Source organism: Protopterus annectens, chromosome 2.part0, assembly GCF_019279795.1.
Source record: "Protopterus annectens isolate FY-2018-M chromosome 2.part0, PAN1.0, whole genome shotgun sequence".
Taxonomy (NCBI): domain Eukaryota; kingdom Metazoa; phylum Chordata; order Ceratodontiformes; family Protopteridae; genus Protopterus; species Protopterus annectens.
In genome coordinates this window covers 223,043,473-223,062,868 of record NC_056728.1, presented here as the reverse complement: position 1 = coordinate 223,062,868, position 19,396 = coordinate 223,043,473, and the positions used below count along the sequence as shown (strand labels likewise).

Here is a 19,396-nt window from a genome sequence, read left to right as displayed (position 1 = left end):
ATTTGGATTGCAGTCTTACCTAGTGTTAGTTGCACTTGGAGAATTTCAGACACATTGTGTTGGCCAACTAACCTGGTGGTGTGAATATCCTTGGTGAATATTGACACTCCTCCACCTTTAGTGTTTCGGTCCTGGTTTGGTGGCCGAAAAGTGTGGTAAGAGTTGTAGCCTGGTATTGCAGGGGTGCTCTCTGGAGCCTATGAACTATGAACCTATGATTATGTGTTGAAGAGTGTCGCACAGCCCCATGATAGGCCTCTACTCCTCAGGTATATTATGTGTGCTGTGTGGATGACATGTGGGATACTGAAGTGTGACCTTACAGCGGGTGTAGCATGTTAAGGTGTACTGCGTATGACAAAGTTGTGTATGTTGTGTACATGTGTATCAACTATGCCTATCCAATATCCAGTACGGTGTTGCCACAATTGTGTGTGATGCTCTGTGTATTGCATGTGATTGAGGCAGCAACTGTCATTATTGAGATGTACATAGTCTCACTGCAAACATGCACAGCATGCATCATGCGTAGGTGTGTTACATGTACATGGCCTACACCTCACCTATGACATGCACATTTCATTAGCAATATTAAAATTATAACACGCTCACCAGCATCGACCAGCTGCCTTGCTGTCACACCAGAGGGACCTACAAGAATATGAGACAGTTTGTCAGTGGCCACAACTGTACCATTGCTACTGTGAGTTTACTAAACTACAGTAGTACAACAGTCGACAGTCAGAGGCGTACAGATTATATTCCAAATATCAGTATTGCACAACACTATGCAGCACAACAGCTAAACACACAGTACACATCTCACATATGCATAATCTGCCAATACAGGTAACAGTAGTCTACAGATAGGTCATGTTACCTGCACGCTCCATGTCAACATGCTAGGTGGCTCCGGCCTCCATGATGACACATGTATGTTGCTGTTCCTGTTGTTGGCCAGAAGCCACCAGGCTTATGAGCAGCTCCTCCAGTCTGGTGAGGGGGGGATGAATGGCTACCCCACCACCTGTGGCAAGCTGTTGTCAACGGATATCAGACTCACGCCGCTGGACATGTCTAATTAAATCACTGCAGTGATGGCGTACCTGCTCATATGTCCGGTTATGCATGCCTATGTCATTTACCCGATGAACAAGATCTTGCCACAGTGCAGTCCGCTCATGCTGGTCCTGGCTGGTTCTAGAGAACAGCAGGGTGTAGTGCTGCACCAGGCTGCTGTGTATTTCCGCTTCCTCTGCAGCTGTATAACACGGATTTCATTGGTGGGACATGCCCCTGGAAGACAATTAAACAAGATGTGTGAGGAAGTCATGTGGCACACAACATTCTAAAGTACAGATATCAATTAACTGCCATATATAGCATCCGATTGGTTGTCAGAGGATACACATGTTCAATACCACATATTAGTGCTCAGGCCACAACTGGCTGACAGTGCCTGGCACGCTCTATATATCAAACCATGTTCTGCATAGCAGCAAAAAGAAGCCAGTATGTAAGACTGTACACCAGTACATGGCACACTGTATGTGACACAATGCACCACCTAGCCACAGGAGGAATATATCAAGCTAATGCATAAAGAAAGATGTCATCCATTGCAATGAATGTAAAGTACAGTTACAGTATTACCAGTATACCACACTAGTCGTTGATGCCAAACCCCTGCCTAACATATGTGCACAGTTTTTAATACAGGTGGCATACTGCTGTACTAGACTATACATGTTGCTAGATACACACGTATACCCTGTAACACACATATGATTGAGGGCATGGTACAGGCATAATTACACACACATCAGACATAAATACGACACACAAATGTATGCCAACCCAGATGAGCTTTACCTGTGTACCATACAGTGCGGTGTGTCACTACTTACAAAACCTTATGCCTGAGGTATGTAATCTGTGAGGACTACAGGGAACACACAAAACAGTGTTTCCAAGCAATGTGAATATACACCATACTGTACTGTTTAGGCCTACAGCTTCAAGTAATACTACAGTTCATATGGGAGTTGGATTCACCAGCAGTACCACTCACTAAGCATACATGTATTGCTTTAGCCTACAGTGGGACACGACAGTCGACAACAAGGGACTACGTCACACCGTATGCCATACTACTTTTTCTGCCTAGCAGTAGCATACACATCTTTTGCTGGGATCACAGCTAGGACACAAATTTCCATGACAGAAACAATTTCACACTAGGCTATCACACCTTTACAGATCTTGCACACATTCACCAACACATTCACCATCACACTCAGTCAACCTCACATAGCAATTATTGCACTAAGTACATGTGTGTGTGCATTGTGTCATAGGTAGGTAATACGCTATTGGCCCTAGGGCCTACAGCAGCCTAGCCATATGCTACCCTGGCCTTTGACACACATGTAATTTTATTTCACTTGCATCTGTCAACCAGAGCCACAGAGGTGATTCCCGGGGTGTATTTCCTATCTCCAAACCAATCATCAGGAGTATTTATGACAACTGCTAATGAGGAGCTTTGTTTGCTGTTGATAGGTGGTTTGTTCCAGGGTATGGCATGTCTCTGAGATAGGAATCTATCCCTCCAGCATGTGCTGTTTAGTGAGCTGACAAGGTTTAGGGCCCTAGAGCGTGTATCTAGGAGGGATTGTAATATGTTTACGTGGAGGATGTCCAACAGCTGTGGGTGTGACATAGCTCTGTCTGTTAGGCAGAGGTCACCTCTGGGTAGGCGGTATGCAACACAGTCTAGTTGTGGTTTTGTGAGTCGGTCTGCATAGGGCATCTGTTTGAGGCCAGTATTACTCTTTGTGAGATATGTCTGTGGCCTTTCCAGTTGCTGTAGTTGTCATGTGAGGTACATACCACATGGGGCATTGTACTCTATAATGGGTTTTAAGTGTGATGAGTAGAGGGGAACACTGACCTATATTTCCCTAGATGACACACCTTTTGTGATGACGTGTACCACGTAGACAGAGTACATGACTAGTGTGGCACTGTGATTATCAAAGGGGAGGCTACTGTCCACCTGTGTCCCATGTTCCCTTATCACACCTTCGGTGTTAGGTAGACTACCACCTATGTGGTAGTTAATGGGTACAGTGTTTTGGCAAGAAGGGATGGCACTGCAGTGTCAGCACTGAGCTTCAGTCCATACCTTGGCCACCAGGCACCTGTCGCAGTAAGTATGCCCCATGTCTCTCTCTCTATATATATATATATATATATATATATATATATATATATATATATATATATATATATATATATATACACACACACACCCTTCACAAACAGTTGCAGTATGTCCCTTGCCCTATGCACATGTACAGATACATATAGATACATACTGCTGCCACATATGGATGATTCACAGTATGTAGAGTACTCTTCAAAAACATCTACTACATGCCAGCAAATACATATGTGTTACATACCTTTCCTTTGTATTTCTCGGTTCTGTCTGTTTTTAAAGGAAATAATTTTTTTTATTTATTTTTTTTTTTTGGTTTGAGTTTTCTCTGTCTGTTGATGTTGCACTTTCTTTTTCTGTGTCTGTCTGTTTCTGTCTCTTTGTCTGTGTCTCTGTCTCTGTCTCTCTCTTGCTCTCGCTCTCTCTCTGTTGGTGCAGTGAGATTATTGCATGTGTGGGCAGAAAGTACAGCCTGCTTTTCTAGGTAACTGCACATGTGCATGTGATGGCCTCTGCACAAATTGGTGCCCACCATTTACTAATTGCATGCAGCCTGCTGTGTGGTAATTGCAGTACTCACTGTCACAGCAGCCCACTGCTATAAAATGCTACGTTAGGTAGGTGTAGCCCTTTCAGCTTTCCAAAGTGAGGCCCATGCCTGTTTGCTGTGGACACCGTTGTGTCAGTCAGAAGGTTGGTATACTTCCTATATCTGAAGCTAGGGTTGTAGCCAGTGATTTGCATGTTGTACTCATACCTGAATGTTGCTGCTTCTAGTACACACTTGTCAGTGTAGAATTTTACTGACCCCTCAAATGCTTACACAAGATACATGGGAGTATGTACTTTCTTTTCTAATTAGACAATTAATTGCCATACAAAAGTAGTTATTGCAATGTATTCTTCTGGCACATGAACTGTTTGTGAACTTCTATACTGTAAATATTAATTAACTCACTTTTGAACAGTTTGTGGTTTGTTTGTGTTGACATTAGCACAGGCTGCTCAAGACAACTGGACAAATTTTAATACTGAGTATGCCTACCTACATTCTTGGTAGAGCCTGAATACACAGGTATATTGTTCTTTTGGGTAGGGGTGCAAAAGTACAGAGAGCATTATATATTATTGTGTGATATTTATCTTGCCGAACATACAGGGTTGCTGTGTACCTGTTAGTCTATCAGTGCAAGTAGTCTGTCTGCATAGCTCCCACCTGTGGACATATCCAGATGGTAGCCAGAGGTTAGCCTATTATTCTTTGTCTGTGCACCACACCGGTCTTTTCAGCACTGGAACAATTGCATTGTCACAGTTTGTTGCTACCAGTACATGGCTACATCCTTTGATATTTCTGTGTTGTACTCCTATATAAGGGTATGCTTGTGGGACTCGTTCCAAAACTATTTGCAGAGTGTATAACAGCAGAAAAGCTGAAATGCCTGTGTGTTTCTGCCTCTGCCAGGCCTCTGATACACTCAGGTATATATTTGAACAGCCTCAGGGAAAGGTATAAATAAGTGAGGTACACCTGTAATATATTACAGATATTAAGTTGAGACTGTGAGAGAATCAGAGCATATGTATTAATACACCTTTTCTGACGTGCAAGCAGTGCCTACTCTTACTTTTTGACATTATTCATTAAGTGTAATTCCCCACTTTTCTGCCTAACGTCAGTACTTTTCAGAGGGATTCTGAGGGACACAGTTAACATTTGTTTACGAATCAGGGACATCCCTGGAAAGCAGTCACAGTTGGGAAGTATGACCTCTGCCCTATTCAAATATGCCAGTGTTTATCCTGCTCTGATACTGTGTGGGGTTTGTAAAGTGCTACTGTAACATTATTTCCTGCTAGAATGGCTGGTTCTCTTTTCACAGTCATGTCATGCAATTCCACAACAACTGCTGGTAAAGATCCACAGAACAAGATTTGTGTTATGGCATTCCTGTTTTCCCTTTACATCCACTCATTGTATTGCATGATATATTTATTACAGCACCAACTTGTATGTCTACTGTGGCTTAGTGGTACTTCATGCAGTGTAGTGTGTCCAAGGTCCGGGGTTCGAGACTGACAGAGCTGACAGAGGTGTTTTATTTTTCTGCTCAGCAGAACAAGGGCCCTGCCATGCAGAGTGACTAAGGCACTTTTAAGCAGTTGTAAGCGGGTCCGCGCGAAGCTTAGCAATACTTAGCTAAGCGCACACATGCGCACACTCGCTCAAACCCGCTAACTATTGCTTAAAAGTGCTTACTCCCGCTAACCCCCACGCTAATTTCTGTCAAAGAAAAGAAAATGGGGAGATAGGAAAGTGGTGAAAAAGGGGGCACAAAGAGGGAAAGACAGTAGGGAAACCAGCTCGGCATGTGCAGGACGGGTGTAGGGAAGGTCCATAGCTGCCCATTTCTTTACCAGCAACAGCTGTGCATATGTTAGAAATTTGGAGTGAAATTTGAAACCTTCCACCCCTGAGAGAGGGGTGAGGACCACAAAGTATGTTGTACTGCCAATTATAATTATCAGTTTACATGTCCAGCGGACATGTATGCGAAATGGGCAGCTATGTATGGGGCATAATTTTTTTGTGGGAACAGATTGCCGTTTTTTTTTGTTTTTTCAGGTGAGAGTGGAATGTGAGGTAGAGGAAGTAGGTATATTTGGGGAGGTAGGTTGGGGAGGTAAACAGACAAGACAAACAAGACGCATACAGGGGCGGAATATGACACATGGGGTGAGTGAACACAATTCACGGGGAAGGATGTTTGGAAATCACAAGCCCATGTGGCCACAGATGGTAACAGTGGAACTGAGATCCCCTCCCATGGGCAGTCACCACTGCACCTTCACAGCCCGGTGGGTGGCTGTGCTGGGGGCTGCATAGGAGGGGCAGGTTCACCCGTGAGTCGCGCCACTCTTGCCTCGAGCTGGCGTAGGGGATCAGCGACTGAACACTGGATCTCCCTACGCACCACAGTCTGGACCCTTCGGAGGGTGACAGGTGGCCCTTCTGTGCCCATGTTTGCACGGGGGGGATGAGCCCCATCCCCTGCAGCGCTTCCACCCAAAGGTGGGACAGGACCAACGGAGGAGGGGAGCCCAGGCTGGGCACCGGACCTGCTGGTGCCAGGTGCAATCGCCAGCTGAGGAGGGACAGGTGGGTCCGCTGGGACTGGCCTTCCCATACGTTCTGTGTTTAGGTGTATTTAATTACAACATAGACAACAACATTCCAAATTAGTTGTAACAGCATGCAGTAATATTCCCATTAACCCAACACACCAGGGTTCCAACAGTTGAACAGCAAGCATAACACATGCATATATTGAACGACAGTGGACATTCCAACAGCATGCAGGGATGATTGGTGGCAACAGGCCACCAAGATTGTGGTGTTTGAACAGGGCACATGCATCAAAGTAAATGCAGATATTTATAGAACAATAGGACATATGTCCCAACAAATGTTTTGAGATTAGACATACCCATTGAGGTGTGGAATTGCATTGCTTATGCACATACAGTAGAGTGTAAAAAGATACTTCCATTAACATCTTATAAGTACTTACTTAATAGTTTACACTACATTCCTATTGACTGCAGGTGTATATCCCCTACATGTATTATTACACTAGGCAACGTGCATGAGGTTGTGTAATGGGTTTGGCTAGTTCATTACATACCTGACCTATATCTAACATACTAACTGTCCAGGATGCAGATGTTACTGTTATGTAGTTATATATTTTATTTATATTTATATATCTACATATCTGGATGTGTTCACTTGACATTTTCAGTTATATTTTTACCGCCCCCTACATTTCTAGCAGCGCACTCACATTTCTGGGGAACACATTAACAAGCTACTCATCTGCCAGATTTACCTATGCATGCCAGCCATTAACCAACTGTTGAGGACTGTATATAAGCTTCACAGCTACTGGCACTTCCTTCATCCACTTTATATGGGACTGCCCAACTGTGGGTTGACAGCGCTTAATACAACAGTACTATTTATTTAATGCAAGGGTACAACAACATTTCAAAGTGACACGGACACACTCCAAGTATTATACCATTATTAATTACATTACACACGTTTCTAGAGGCTCTCTCATTTATTTGATATTACAGTGCATGCAGAAGACTTATTCAAGTCGTATTATACCTTTATTAATAGGTTACAACACTCTTTTTCAGGCTCGCTCACTTATTTTATATAAGAGTACATGCAGAGATATTATTCAGGACTTATTTTACCTTTATTAATGGGTTACAACATTCTTTTTCTGGCTCTCTGACTTATTTTATATAACAGTACATGCAGAGAAATTATTCAGGGCATTTTATGGCTTTATTATTGGGCTACAACACTTTTCTTTTAGGCTCTGTCAGTTATTTTATATAACAGTACATGCAGAATAATTACTAACCTGCCTGGTGGCGCAGCCTTAGCAGCCTATCTGCATAGGCTTGCTGATTCTCAGCACGGACACCTGCAGCTGTGAAGTAAATGAAAGGATATTGAGACATACCTATCCGTTATATAGACTACAATAGCATGTCTTACATACTTCATTCCATGGCTACCTACTCAGTAGTGGGGCATCTTGCATGTCACGGGCCTCCTGTATCCATCAGTTCAGTAGGTCCTGCTTCCGTCTCTTCAGGTCTGCATAGTGGTGACGGACCTGCTCACCAGTCCGAGGGACGCCTGTGGCACTGGTGAGATCATGAGCTAACCGGTTCCAAGCCTCTGCTTTGTACTCCGTCCCTTGAAACTGGCCCTGCAGGAGTCTTGAATCATGATGGTGGACAAGGAGCCAAACCATGTATTTTGACTCCTCGATGCCCCAGCGTTGCGCTCGAAAGCGAGTACCCTCTCCAGCACCAGCCATTTTGACTGTGGATGGGAGCTACAATCAGTTATGGCGAGTATTCCCGCCTATGGAGCTTAAATATACCGCATTTCTCGCACTTATTTGTGATTGGCCGTTTTTGAAAATTCTCGGCTAACAGCAAACCTGCTTAGCAATGGTTAAACTTCCATTTATAAGTATATGTATGTTAACAGTGCATGTTTATGCTAAGCTGTCATGGCTTAGTGGTTCAGTACTTGATGATGGTGCACAGTGTCCCGGGTTCGAACCTTGTCATTGCTTTTTATTTTATTACTGTCCAGACAGGCTAGGGGGTGTGGCTGTGTTTAGGCAACTTTGCTCTATGTTGCTCCACGTTGCCCGATGGTGCGCTGGTTAGCGCGGTGCGCAGCTCCGCACAAACCTATTGCGCTATGTAAAGTGCTGCTTAGCTGTGGGCAATTATATTGCGGTAGGTAAAGCGCTGCTTAGCTATGGGCAAGTATATTGCACTAGGTAAAGCGCTGCTTAGCTATGGGCAGCTACATTGCGCTAGGTAAAGCGCTGCTTATCTATGGGCAATTATATGTCAATATCCTTAATGCTGCTCACCTTCTTATATTTATATATATACATTTTGTTCACTAATACATAAGCCATTTCAATGCTTTTTACTAAAATTTCATTCATATATGTCAGGAATTATTTTATATACTAATTTAAAACATAAAATAGACAGGAGAGTGGTGGGACTAGAACCGGGAATGCCTCCTCTTTGTGCGAAGGCTCTACAACTACGCTATTGCTATTTGGCTTGATTTGCATAAACATTTCTTATTATGCTCGTCGATGTCGAAATTGATAACTGCAGCTTAGCATGGGCACACCGGCGCAAATACGGGCAGCTATACCGGGAATTATAAAATAAAAAAAATAGTTTACATTTTACAATTACAAAGGGGTTTAGTATGTGGGGATGTGTAGTGTTTGCTATGTGCACATTTCAGCAGACTCGCTCATTGCACGTGTCATTTTCACAATTATATGGTTGCAGGGGCGTGGATATTTGGACTGCTCGGCAGTCCGACACGCCCCCTGCAGTCTTACACGCTTCGTGTTAGCCTTCCAGTTTAGTCAGCGCCCTCATGCATATGCATGAAGCGCTGATGTCATAGTCTTAAACGGCAGTCTCCGAGTAAGACTTGGTTAGTCTTACACGGAGGATTACTGAATCCCCCCCTTAGAAGATATGAAGATAAATTTAAGGGAAAAACACAAAATAAACAAATTATTGATGACCCAAAAAAGTTTTATAGAGAACTGGGAAATAAGGTAAAAGGAATAGATAGACCGCCAAAAAAAAAGAGGAAGTAGATAAATTTTGGAGAAGTATCTATGAAGATCCTGTGGAACGTAACAAAGATGCTAAATGGATAGAAGAAGTAAAAGAGAATAAGAAGTTTAAAGGTACAGCATATGAAATGGGATGAAATAACATCCAGAGAGATTGAAATAAAGTTGAGAAAAGCCTCTAATTGGAAAACCCCAGGCCCATATGCAGTACCTCACTTTTGGCTTAAAGTATTAACTTCTTTGCACAAGGATTTAGCCATGAGTAAGAACTATTTATATATGCACCCCGAACACGCACCACACTGGTTAACAACAGGAAAAACAATGCTCTTACTTAAGAGTGAACCTGCAAGCTACCCTAAAAATTATAGACCAATAACTTGTCTTCCGACAACATACAAACTATACACGGAAATTGACGCTGACAGAGTTTATAGTCATTTAGAAAAAAAACTCAGTTATGGCAGTAGAACAAAAGGGCAATAAAAGAAAGTCTTATGGAACAAAGGACCATTTGTTGTTAAACAAAGTTATAGTGGAGAATTGTAAGAAGGGGAAGAACCTAAGTATGGCATGGATTGACTACAAAAAAGCATTTGATAGTATCCCAGATTCATGGATAAAAGTGTGCTTAAAAATGTATAAGATACACCCTACACTGATTGATTACATTACAGTAACCATGAAACAGTGGCAGACCACTTTGCAATTAAGCTATGATAAAGGACAGATTATTATCCCAGGGATACAAATTCAAAGGGGGATATTCCATGGTGACTCTCTGTCACCCTTGTTATTCTGCCTTGCCATTAAACCATTAAGCTGCTTACTTAACAGCCTAGGCCATGGCTACAATTTGGCTTCTAGAAAACAACAAAGTCTAATGACTTCTCATCTTCTCTTTGTTTATGATTTAAAATTGTATAGCTCATCAGATGAACGGAAAGCACAGCTGCAGGTTGTCAAAACCTTTTCAGATGATATCGGAATGTAATTTGGTCTTGATAAATGTGCAAAAGCAACTTTTAAAAAAGGAAAATTGCAGCACCAGGAAAACATCAGTTTGGGGCAAGAATGTGATATAAAAGAACTTGAGCAAGAGGGGGTGTATAAATACTTGGGAATTGATGAAGGATCAGCAATAAAACATGAACAAATGTGAATAAGGCCTAGTAAGGAGTACTTTAGAAGACTTAAATTAATCCTGAAAACAGCATTGACACCTAGGAACAAGATCCAAGCTATAAATCAATTTGCTCTTCCTGTCCTAACTTATAGTTTTGGAGTGACTGACTGGCCCCAAAAAGTGTTGGATAGATTGGATATCAAAACAAGAAGGATGCTTCATGCTCACCAAATGATTTATAAAAATCAGTGTATACCAAGATTATATATTCCACGTTCTGAGGGAGGGATGGGCCTCCTTGAAATTGATTACATGTATAGATCTGCAGTCGTGGGACTCCACACATATCTATTGACCTCACAAGATCCAAATGTGGTGACAGTTTTAAAACATGAGAATAAATCTAAGATGACATCTCTGCTTAATTTAGCAGAAGCATATCGACGTCAAGCAGGAATGGAAATCAAACCAGAAGTGGATAAAAAACAGACAGTAACTGAATGTGCTAAAAAAGAAAAGAAAGAATATAAGGTGAAGGATCAGATGAGAAGGCAAGAAATGTGGAAAAAACATAAATATTGTTGCAAGTATAAAAAACTTCTGGAAGAGCCTCATGTTGATCAAGAGCGAATGCAGGAATGGTAAAGGAGAGGTGAATTCACATCAAGAAATGAAAGGTTAATATTGGCACCCCAGGATAGCGAGCTGCGTACATGCTGGTTTACTAAGTCCATTGAACATGTGGGAGAAACAGACATATGTAGGTTTTGTGGAGCTGAGTTGGAAACGGTTACACACTTTATTGCTGGTTGCGATGCTCTAATGGCAGAGGGACTGTATACTGAAAAACATAATAATGTGGCGAGATTGTTACACTGGAGATTGTGCAATCATTATGGTATCGAAGTGACTGAAAAACATTGGAAACATGAGCCACAGACAATCATAGAAAATGATAAAGTTTACATCACATGAGATCACCCAATACCAATAATCCAAAAGATAGATGCTAGAAAACCGGACATAGCGATGCAAGAAAGGAAGACAAAAGTAGCATTGATCATTGAAATTGCCACACCTAGTGACTATAGTTTCTTGCGTACAGAGAGACACAAAGTCATAAAATACCTTGATCTGCAGGCAGAAACGAGAGCCATGTGGAAGAAAGATACCCAGACAGTTCCAATAGTAGTAGGAGCAACTGGTCTTATAAAAAAGAATTTACAATCATATTTTGATATGTTACCAATTCACGTAACACTGTATGAATTGCAGAAGGAGTCATTGCTGGGCACATTGCGGGTACTGTGAAGAGCACTTTTGGCTAACATCAAAGAGTGAAATAATACTAACTTCATGAACTTTAATCGTACTTTGACTTAGGAATAGGGTCTATTCCCGTCATGGTATTAGAAACCCAAAAGACTTGGAGAAATCAAAAAAGGGAAACACATGAACATAAATGGTTCTTGACTTTCTTGGGAGGATTGACATTATCCGTCATAGTTTGGATGGTATCTAGAACAGTTACTTGAAGTTCTCTGTTTAGAATGTCATTTTATATGAAAATAGATGTACAAAATGACATTTGAACAAAACAGAAGATTTTTTTTTTCATAATCTCATCCACCAATCCATGGTCTTGCCCCTACATCCCACTGTTTAATTACTTCTGAGTTCACTGTAATTATGACAGATAGCTCTTCAAGCAGCTGTACAACTCAAATGCTGGTGCCATCCAGGTAAAGCTTTTAAGAGGAAAAAAATGCACATGCTTCATACACATGATTTCTTTTTTTTTGGTGTAAAATAATGTTGACTATCTGTTGATAATCTGAAATATGTGAGAAGGCATTACATTTATTTGTTAAAATGTTTTAAAATAAGTTGTGTATTATTTAAGATTATTATTTCTGATTTTTTTATAGCAGATCAGCAATCACACACAGACAGATTCCTTCTCTCCATTCTTTCTATCACCTAATGGTGCATCACCAGTGCCATCGTGTAGCAATCCAACAAATGTACCAAGGTTTGGAACAATCATTCCCAATCGCATCTTTGTAGGAGGAATTGATTTTAAGGTGGGTGTTTTTGTTGTATTACTGATGTTTAGGTTATATATATATATTTTTTTCTTTTGCAGAGGTCTCTTCACAGCTACAAGGAATCAATGTAGTGCTGGTTATTCATTTGAGCTTCCAGGTGATTGGTTCTGCAGCTGTTTATTCTATTATTTTAAGTACCACAGACATTCATTTTTATTACATGCCCACTAGTGTCACTGACAGTGCTGTCTATGTAATGTATGGGTCCCCCACATACCTTTCATTTTGTTTTTTGTTGCATACCTTGTAGAGCAGCTATCTTTTGGTTCTCCTGCAGTATATTTTAGTATAATAACTGACATTACTTGATTAATTGGTTTTAGCTGTATTTGCTGTCTAACTCATCTACTTTGTTTCAGCAGTCACTCTCTCCTTTCTTTCACCCTACACTCCTTCCTGGAATATTAAGGGGATTTCTTGTATCTCTTAACCTACTAAACTTTGTTTCACATGTATGTAGCTACATATTTGTGACAATGCGTCTATGCAATATTTTCTTCACAAAAATGTCACCTGGTGTTCTATTTTAAAGAGAAAAATTCTCTGTATTATACTTTGCTTAATAATTTTACATTTAAAACTCATATTAGAGCTTTATAGCAGTTCTTTCCTGTATTCAAATTCAGTGCACATTTTGCCTGCAGGCCAGACATCTTTTTGCCTTCTGTCCTTCTACTGATGTGCTTAATTCCACTGTGAAGTGTGGTAAGGTTACCTTCTGAGTAGAGGAAAGGAAAAAGTGAGAGGAAAAATAGGGGAGACTAGACCTTAAGCTTCTCTACCTTCCTGTTACTCAGCTTCTCTGTTCCTTTCATCTCCCTGCTTCTGCAGTTGGTGTTATCACAAACACCTGTTGTCTTTGGGTGGTTGTGGTGGTGGAGGCATTATTAACAACAGATAGCCCAAGGTGTGTGAGCGGAAACAGATGTCATACTGTTCTTCATTATTATTCATATTGTTTATTTGTTTTATTCAGTTGATAGCTGGCTAAATTAAATGGGCTTTGTGGACATTTTTCAGCCATGATCTGGGCTGTAAGGGCAAGGATGAATACTATATAGGTGGACAGTTTAGAGTGATCAGTTGACCTGCATGTTTTTTTTTTTTTTTTTGCAGGTGAAAGGACAGTGGACTACCAAGAGAAAACACATGCTGACTCCATAGAGAGTGACTGGAGATTAGGACTGAACTCATGACCCTAATGCTTTGAGGCAAACATCTTAAACACTAAGCCAGCATGTTGCCTCATTCTAAAATTTATTTAGAAAACCAGACAGAACAAGTCCAAAGACATTCTCAAACCCCTTTTTTTGGCCTTGACAAATGTGGATCCGATATTGTCTTTTCCGCCCACCTCAATAGATGGGTATAATCTGATGTTTTCAGTCTTCGTTTATTCTTGACAGATGAGAATTGGTTCTGATCCTCAGAACCGGCTTGGTCATTATACAGCTCGCACCAGCCAAAAACTCTTTGAGCCAAGTCTCTACCCACAATGCCCCTGTGTTCATTACCTCAGATCTTGTTTGCCGCTCTGTCAGCAAGACCCATCATCCTTCTTTCAGCTAAGTGTTGCCTTATTTTTCTACTTTTAGTGAGAAAGTTAAGTCTTTCAACCTAAAGTCCTTCTTATTCTATCATTTTTCTTCTATCATACCTATAATCATACCTATAGATTACTGTATTTTCCTTCTTTACCCACCCTTTTTCTAACCCATCGGGTTTTTCTTTGTACCATCATTGGCACTAGCCCCTTTCTACCTCATATAATCTTATCTACCATAGTTGGTAGATTTTCTCCTCTTTTTCTTTCCTCTTGTGTGTGTGGGGGTGCACAAGTGTGTTTTTCTTTTCGGGCTTGTTTTTATTTTCGCCCTTCATTTTGGATGTGTCTGACTAACCAACCATGACTGAAAAATCTCCTGACAAACCTCTTAAGGGTACGTCAGGTTTCAGACGTTGTAAAGACTGTGATAGGAAGATGCCCAATTCTGATGGGCATCTTTCCTGTGTATACTGTTTGGGGGCACCTCATGTAGAACTAGATTGTGAAATTTGTAAGGGGTTCAGTTAAAGAACCTTGGCAGAGCATCAGAACAAGCTCTTGCTCAAAGGTCTCCTTAAATACCTGTTCAATGAAGCCTTGTCCAAGGTAGACATAAAAAAGGGTCCTTCAAAAAAGAAAAGCCTGTTTGTACCAACCTCACCCTCCGTTCCAGAAGCTCCCAAACGGAAATCCTTGGTTCCTCATTCTTTGGAACCGACGACCAAGGCTCCTAGATTACAGACTTGTGACTCCTCGGCACCATCAACCTCTATGGTACTGTCAAGGCAGTTGACAGCACCATAGTGGTTGATGGTGCCTAGATTACAGACTAGTGACTCATCGGCACCATCAACCTCTACAGTAGTGTCAACGTCTATAGTTCCTGGCTCGGCACCAACTTCACCTATTTCAATGCAACCTGCTACATCGGCGCCAATGCAATTTCAATCTACCCTCTTAGTGCCAAAACCTACATTAGAAGTGCCCGGGACAAGATACAGGCTCCCAGCTGGTCCCACCTGCATCGGAGTGCCACGTTTCCCTTTTCTCTCGTGCAAAGTTGACACCTATCTCTACGACAGGACAGCAAGCACCAAAGCTTTAAGTTACTCGTGTACAGGGTCTTTCTTCTTTGGAGTCCTCCCCAGAGATTCCCACTGAGGAGCCACCCCGAAAAAGAACTTGCAAGAGGAAGTATGTGGAGTCCCCTGAAGAATCTGTCACGGAAGACACGGATTTTGTTAAAGGGGAGGTTCCCCAAGGTCACACCCTGAGGGTGTCTCCTTTGGAGACATCCTAGAGATTTTGAAACAGAGGGGTAACTGAAAGTCCCAAGACCCATCCTCGGAGGAAACCGTATCTACCTGCTGGGTATCCCCACCTGCTGATGACCTGGTAAAACTAATTGCACAGTGGGCTTGGAAGGCTCCTGACGCCATAGAGCCTATCCCCAGGAGACTGAACAAATATTATTCCCGTCGGAAGATCACCAGTATTGGGCAAAGGGTTTGTCAGTAGATGCCATGGTGGTAGGAGCCAATAAAAAGAAACTAGCCAACAAGAGTCCCTCTGTTCATCCCCCTAACAGGGTGTCTAGGATGATGGACAGGTTTGGAAAGTGGGTGTACGCTTCATCGACCTTTGCTCCTAGGTCCTTGAATTTTATGGCACATTTTACAAGACTCCAGAGAGTCCTGATTAAGGAATTATCAGAAGCTGTAGTTGGGGCTGTGTCCAGCGAGGTACAAGATAAGGTTGCCTCACAGCTAGCCAACCTGGAGTCTATTTCGAACTTGTCCATGCGACACACTGCCCATGCAGTCGAAGAGACTACCAGGACAGCGGGTTCCAGCGTTACCATTAGGAGACACGCCTGAATGCACTTGTGTGACTTTGCGGAGCCCTTCAAGTCTTCCTTCGTCAATGCTCCATTTGATGGTTCTTCCCTGTTTGGCCCTAAAGTTAAGGACACACTCGCCAGATGTGAAAAGGATGGTAAGATGCTGTGTGACATGGGCATTCGTTTTTCTACTCCTCAACTATCCTTCGCCAGGAGTCAGAGGAGTGGGAAAATGTGGTTCAAATAGTCTCAGATACCTTTCCATGGCATACATTTCACTGGTTCCTCTTGAGGCAGATGGGGGAGCTCAGATGGAGGACGCCGACAACGAGGAAGTGGTGGCCCGCAAAACCAGGGGTGCAGAGATTTTTTCTGTGGGCAGCCCTTCCAGCACTCCTGAAAGGAGGCCCGATTGCTTGCTTTTGGAAGCAGTCGGGGAAAGACTTTTTCTGCACCTGTCAGCCTGGCATCAAATAACAACCAGTTCATGGGTACAGAACATCATTGCCAGAGGCTACTGTATCCCCTTCAGTATAATTCCCCACTCTCAAAGGAAAATCCTGGATGTTCCACCCCATCAAAGGGATCAAGCCGCCCAAGAGATACACAGGCTGCTTCAAAAAAGAGTCATCCAAGAAGTCCCACCAGACCAGCTAAAATCCGGATTCTACTCAAGATTCTTTTTAGTGCCAAAAAAGACAGGGGACTGGAGGCTAATACTAGACCTCAGCCTTTTAAACAAATTTTTCCAGCAGACAAAATTCCGGATGGTCACAGTTTAGTTTATCCTCCCTTTTCTGGGGAAAGACAATTGGATGTGCTCTGTAGACCTTCAAGATGCGTATTATCACAAGAAGATTTCTCCTTTTTCGGCTGGGAGCCAGTCATTACAATTTCAGAGCACTATAATTTTATCTCACCACAGCCCCTAAGAGCGTTCACCAAATGTATGGCGGCCGTCACGGCCCACATGAGATTACATGAATTCTGGGTGTTTCCTTATCTAGATGACTGGCTCCACACCACCCTCACCAGAAATTTGCTGATTCAAAACTTGGACTTTGTTACACATCTATTCAGACAGCTCGACGTAACAGTAAACTATGGAAAATCTCAGCTGTCCCCCGCTCAAGACCTGGAGTACATCGGGGTATGACTCGATACAGTCTCCTGCATAGCTTCTCTACCACTTCACAGGCTTCAGAAAATAAGATGTCAAGTTCAATCCATATTACCAAGGCGAAAAGTACCTGCCCTCCTTATTATACAAACCCTGGGTCCATGGCAGCAGCTATCACCTTAGTTCCCATAGCACGCTTTGATATGAGAATACTTCAATGGCTTCTAGTCTCACAGTGGTCCATTCTTACTCACCCATGAAGTCACACAATTTTAATAACACAAATTTGCAAGAAAGACCTGCCTTGGTGGATGGAGTCAGAAGAGATCCTGATGGGACGACCTTTGGTCCCCCCCCCAACCAAAGGCCGTAGGGACCACAGATGCCTCCCAGATGGGATGGGGGGCATTATCTTAGAAAGACAGTCCAAGGCACTTGGTCTTCCCAAGAGGCCTACTTGCACACCGTCCTGGAGATGAGAACGTTGCTGTTAGCATTGCAAGCCTTTTGGAATGTTCTTCCTCCGGGAATGGTTACAATCCAGTCAGACAACATGTTGGTAGCCTGGTACATCAGCAAGCAAAGGGGGAAACAAATCCTACCCCCTCTCCCAGGAAGCTCTCAGAGTTTGGAAGGGATGATATCTTCCAACCGCTTTCTTTTGGCAATGCACATCCCGAAGAGTTCCAGCATGATAGTGGACAAGTTGAGCAGATGAATATTACTGCCTCAGGAGTGGTCTTTGAATCCAGAAGTGGCAAAACAGATATTTTGCTGATGGAGCGAACCCTGCTGCGACCTATTTGCCTCCTCGATAAACAACAAATGCAGCATGTACTTTGCCCTACTCCCTCCACAGGGAGAGTCCCCCAGAGACGCTGTCCTTCTAGATTGGCCCCCAGGTCTCCTTTATGCATTCCCCAATTCCTATCATTCCCCTTTTTCTGAAGAAAGCCAAAAGGTTGCAATCAAGAGTAACCTCATTGCTCCATTCTGACCCAGGCAAGTTTGGTTTCCCTTCCTATGGCCTCACTTGATTCACCGACCTTAGATTCTGGACCCATCTCTGGAGCTACTCTTACACCCTTAAGGGCTATTACACCTATATCTTCAGTCTCTCAAGCTTATGGCTTGGTTTCTCCAATTTCAGTAATCGCCATGGCTTGGTTTCTCAAATTCCAGTAATCGCCAGGCAATCTACTATTACTTCCCCTGTCTGAAAAATCATAGACTATCCACCAGGAAATTATATGATAGCAAATGTGAAAAGATTCTGTCTTTGGGCTTCTGAGAATAGTCTAGATCCCTTTTCAGCTCCTGTTGAAAAAAATCTTAGAATTTTTGGCAAATCTTTTTAATCAAGGAGAGGCTGCCTCTACCGTCACAGTTACTCTAGCAGCTGCCTCTAATTTTCACAGTGGTTATGTTGACCCTGCTAATCTCACATTGCTTATGTAAAGTTTTTCTTAAAGGACTCCTTCGTATAAAACCCCCATTCAAGGATCTATGAGAACTAATCCTTCCTTTCTTCCTAAGGTGGTCTCCGAATCAAACATCAATCAGTCCATTCATTTACCAGTTTTCTTTCCAAAGTTTTCTAACAAAGGTGAATATTGTCTGTATATGCCAGATGTTCACAGAGAGCTGAGATTTTATCTGGACAGGACTAAGGATGATAGATCTTCAGACGAACTGTTTGTTTCCTTTTCAAGAGTAAGAACTGGTAAATCAGTCTCCAGGGTGACCCTGTCGAAATGGCTAAAAGACTGTGTCACCTTTATTTATGATCATAACAATCGTAAATTTCCTGCTCCTGTAAGGTCACACTCTACCAGATCAATGGCCACTTCAGCTGTTTTTCATTCCAAGGCTTCTCTGGATGATATATCTGCGGCAGCCACTTGGGCAACCCTCATATCTTTATCACTCATTACAAATTAGATATGGTCTCCAGGGCAAGAGCATCTTTTGGTTCTATGGTGCTCAGGAATATCCTTCCATAAGGCCATCCAGGGTATAAGTAGCTGGGGACTCTGTCCCATCTGTCAAGAATAAACGAAGATTGACAACATCAGATAAAGAAGTTATGTACTCACCATAATGTTCCATCTGTGTTTTCATTCTTCTTTTATTCTTGGTATCCCTCCCTCCCTCCTTACTCCCTCCTTTCAGATATCCTGGAGGATCGTACCCTTGTCCTGGACTTATGTTAGGG

The 19,396-nt window shown here is 42.4% G+C and overlaps 1 protein-coding gene across 1 annotated transcript in view; it reads left to right on the top strand.

Moving 5' to 3' along the window:
• The first annotated feature begins 12,256 nt into the window (after positions 1-12,256).
• Positions 12,257-19,396, top strand: part of BOLL (boule homolog, RNA binding protein) — a 2,224,369-nt gene continuing 2,217,229 nt past the window's right edge. The window contains exons 1-2 of the mRNA XM_044060305.1: positions 12,257-12,298; positions 12,496-12,651. Coding sequence (XP_043916240.1) covers positions 12,257-12,298; positions 12,496-12,651 — 198 coding nt within the window. The remainder of the gene's footprint in view (positions 12,299-12,495; positions 12,652-19,396) is intronic.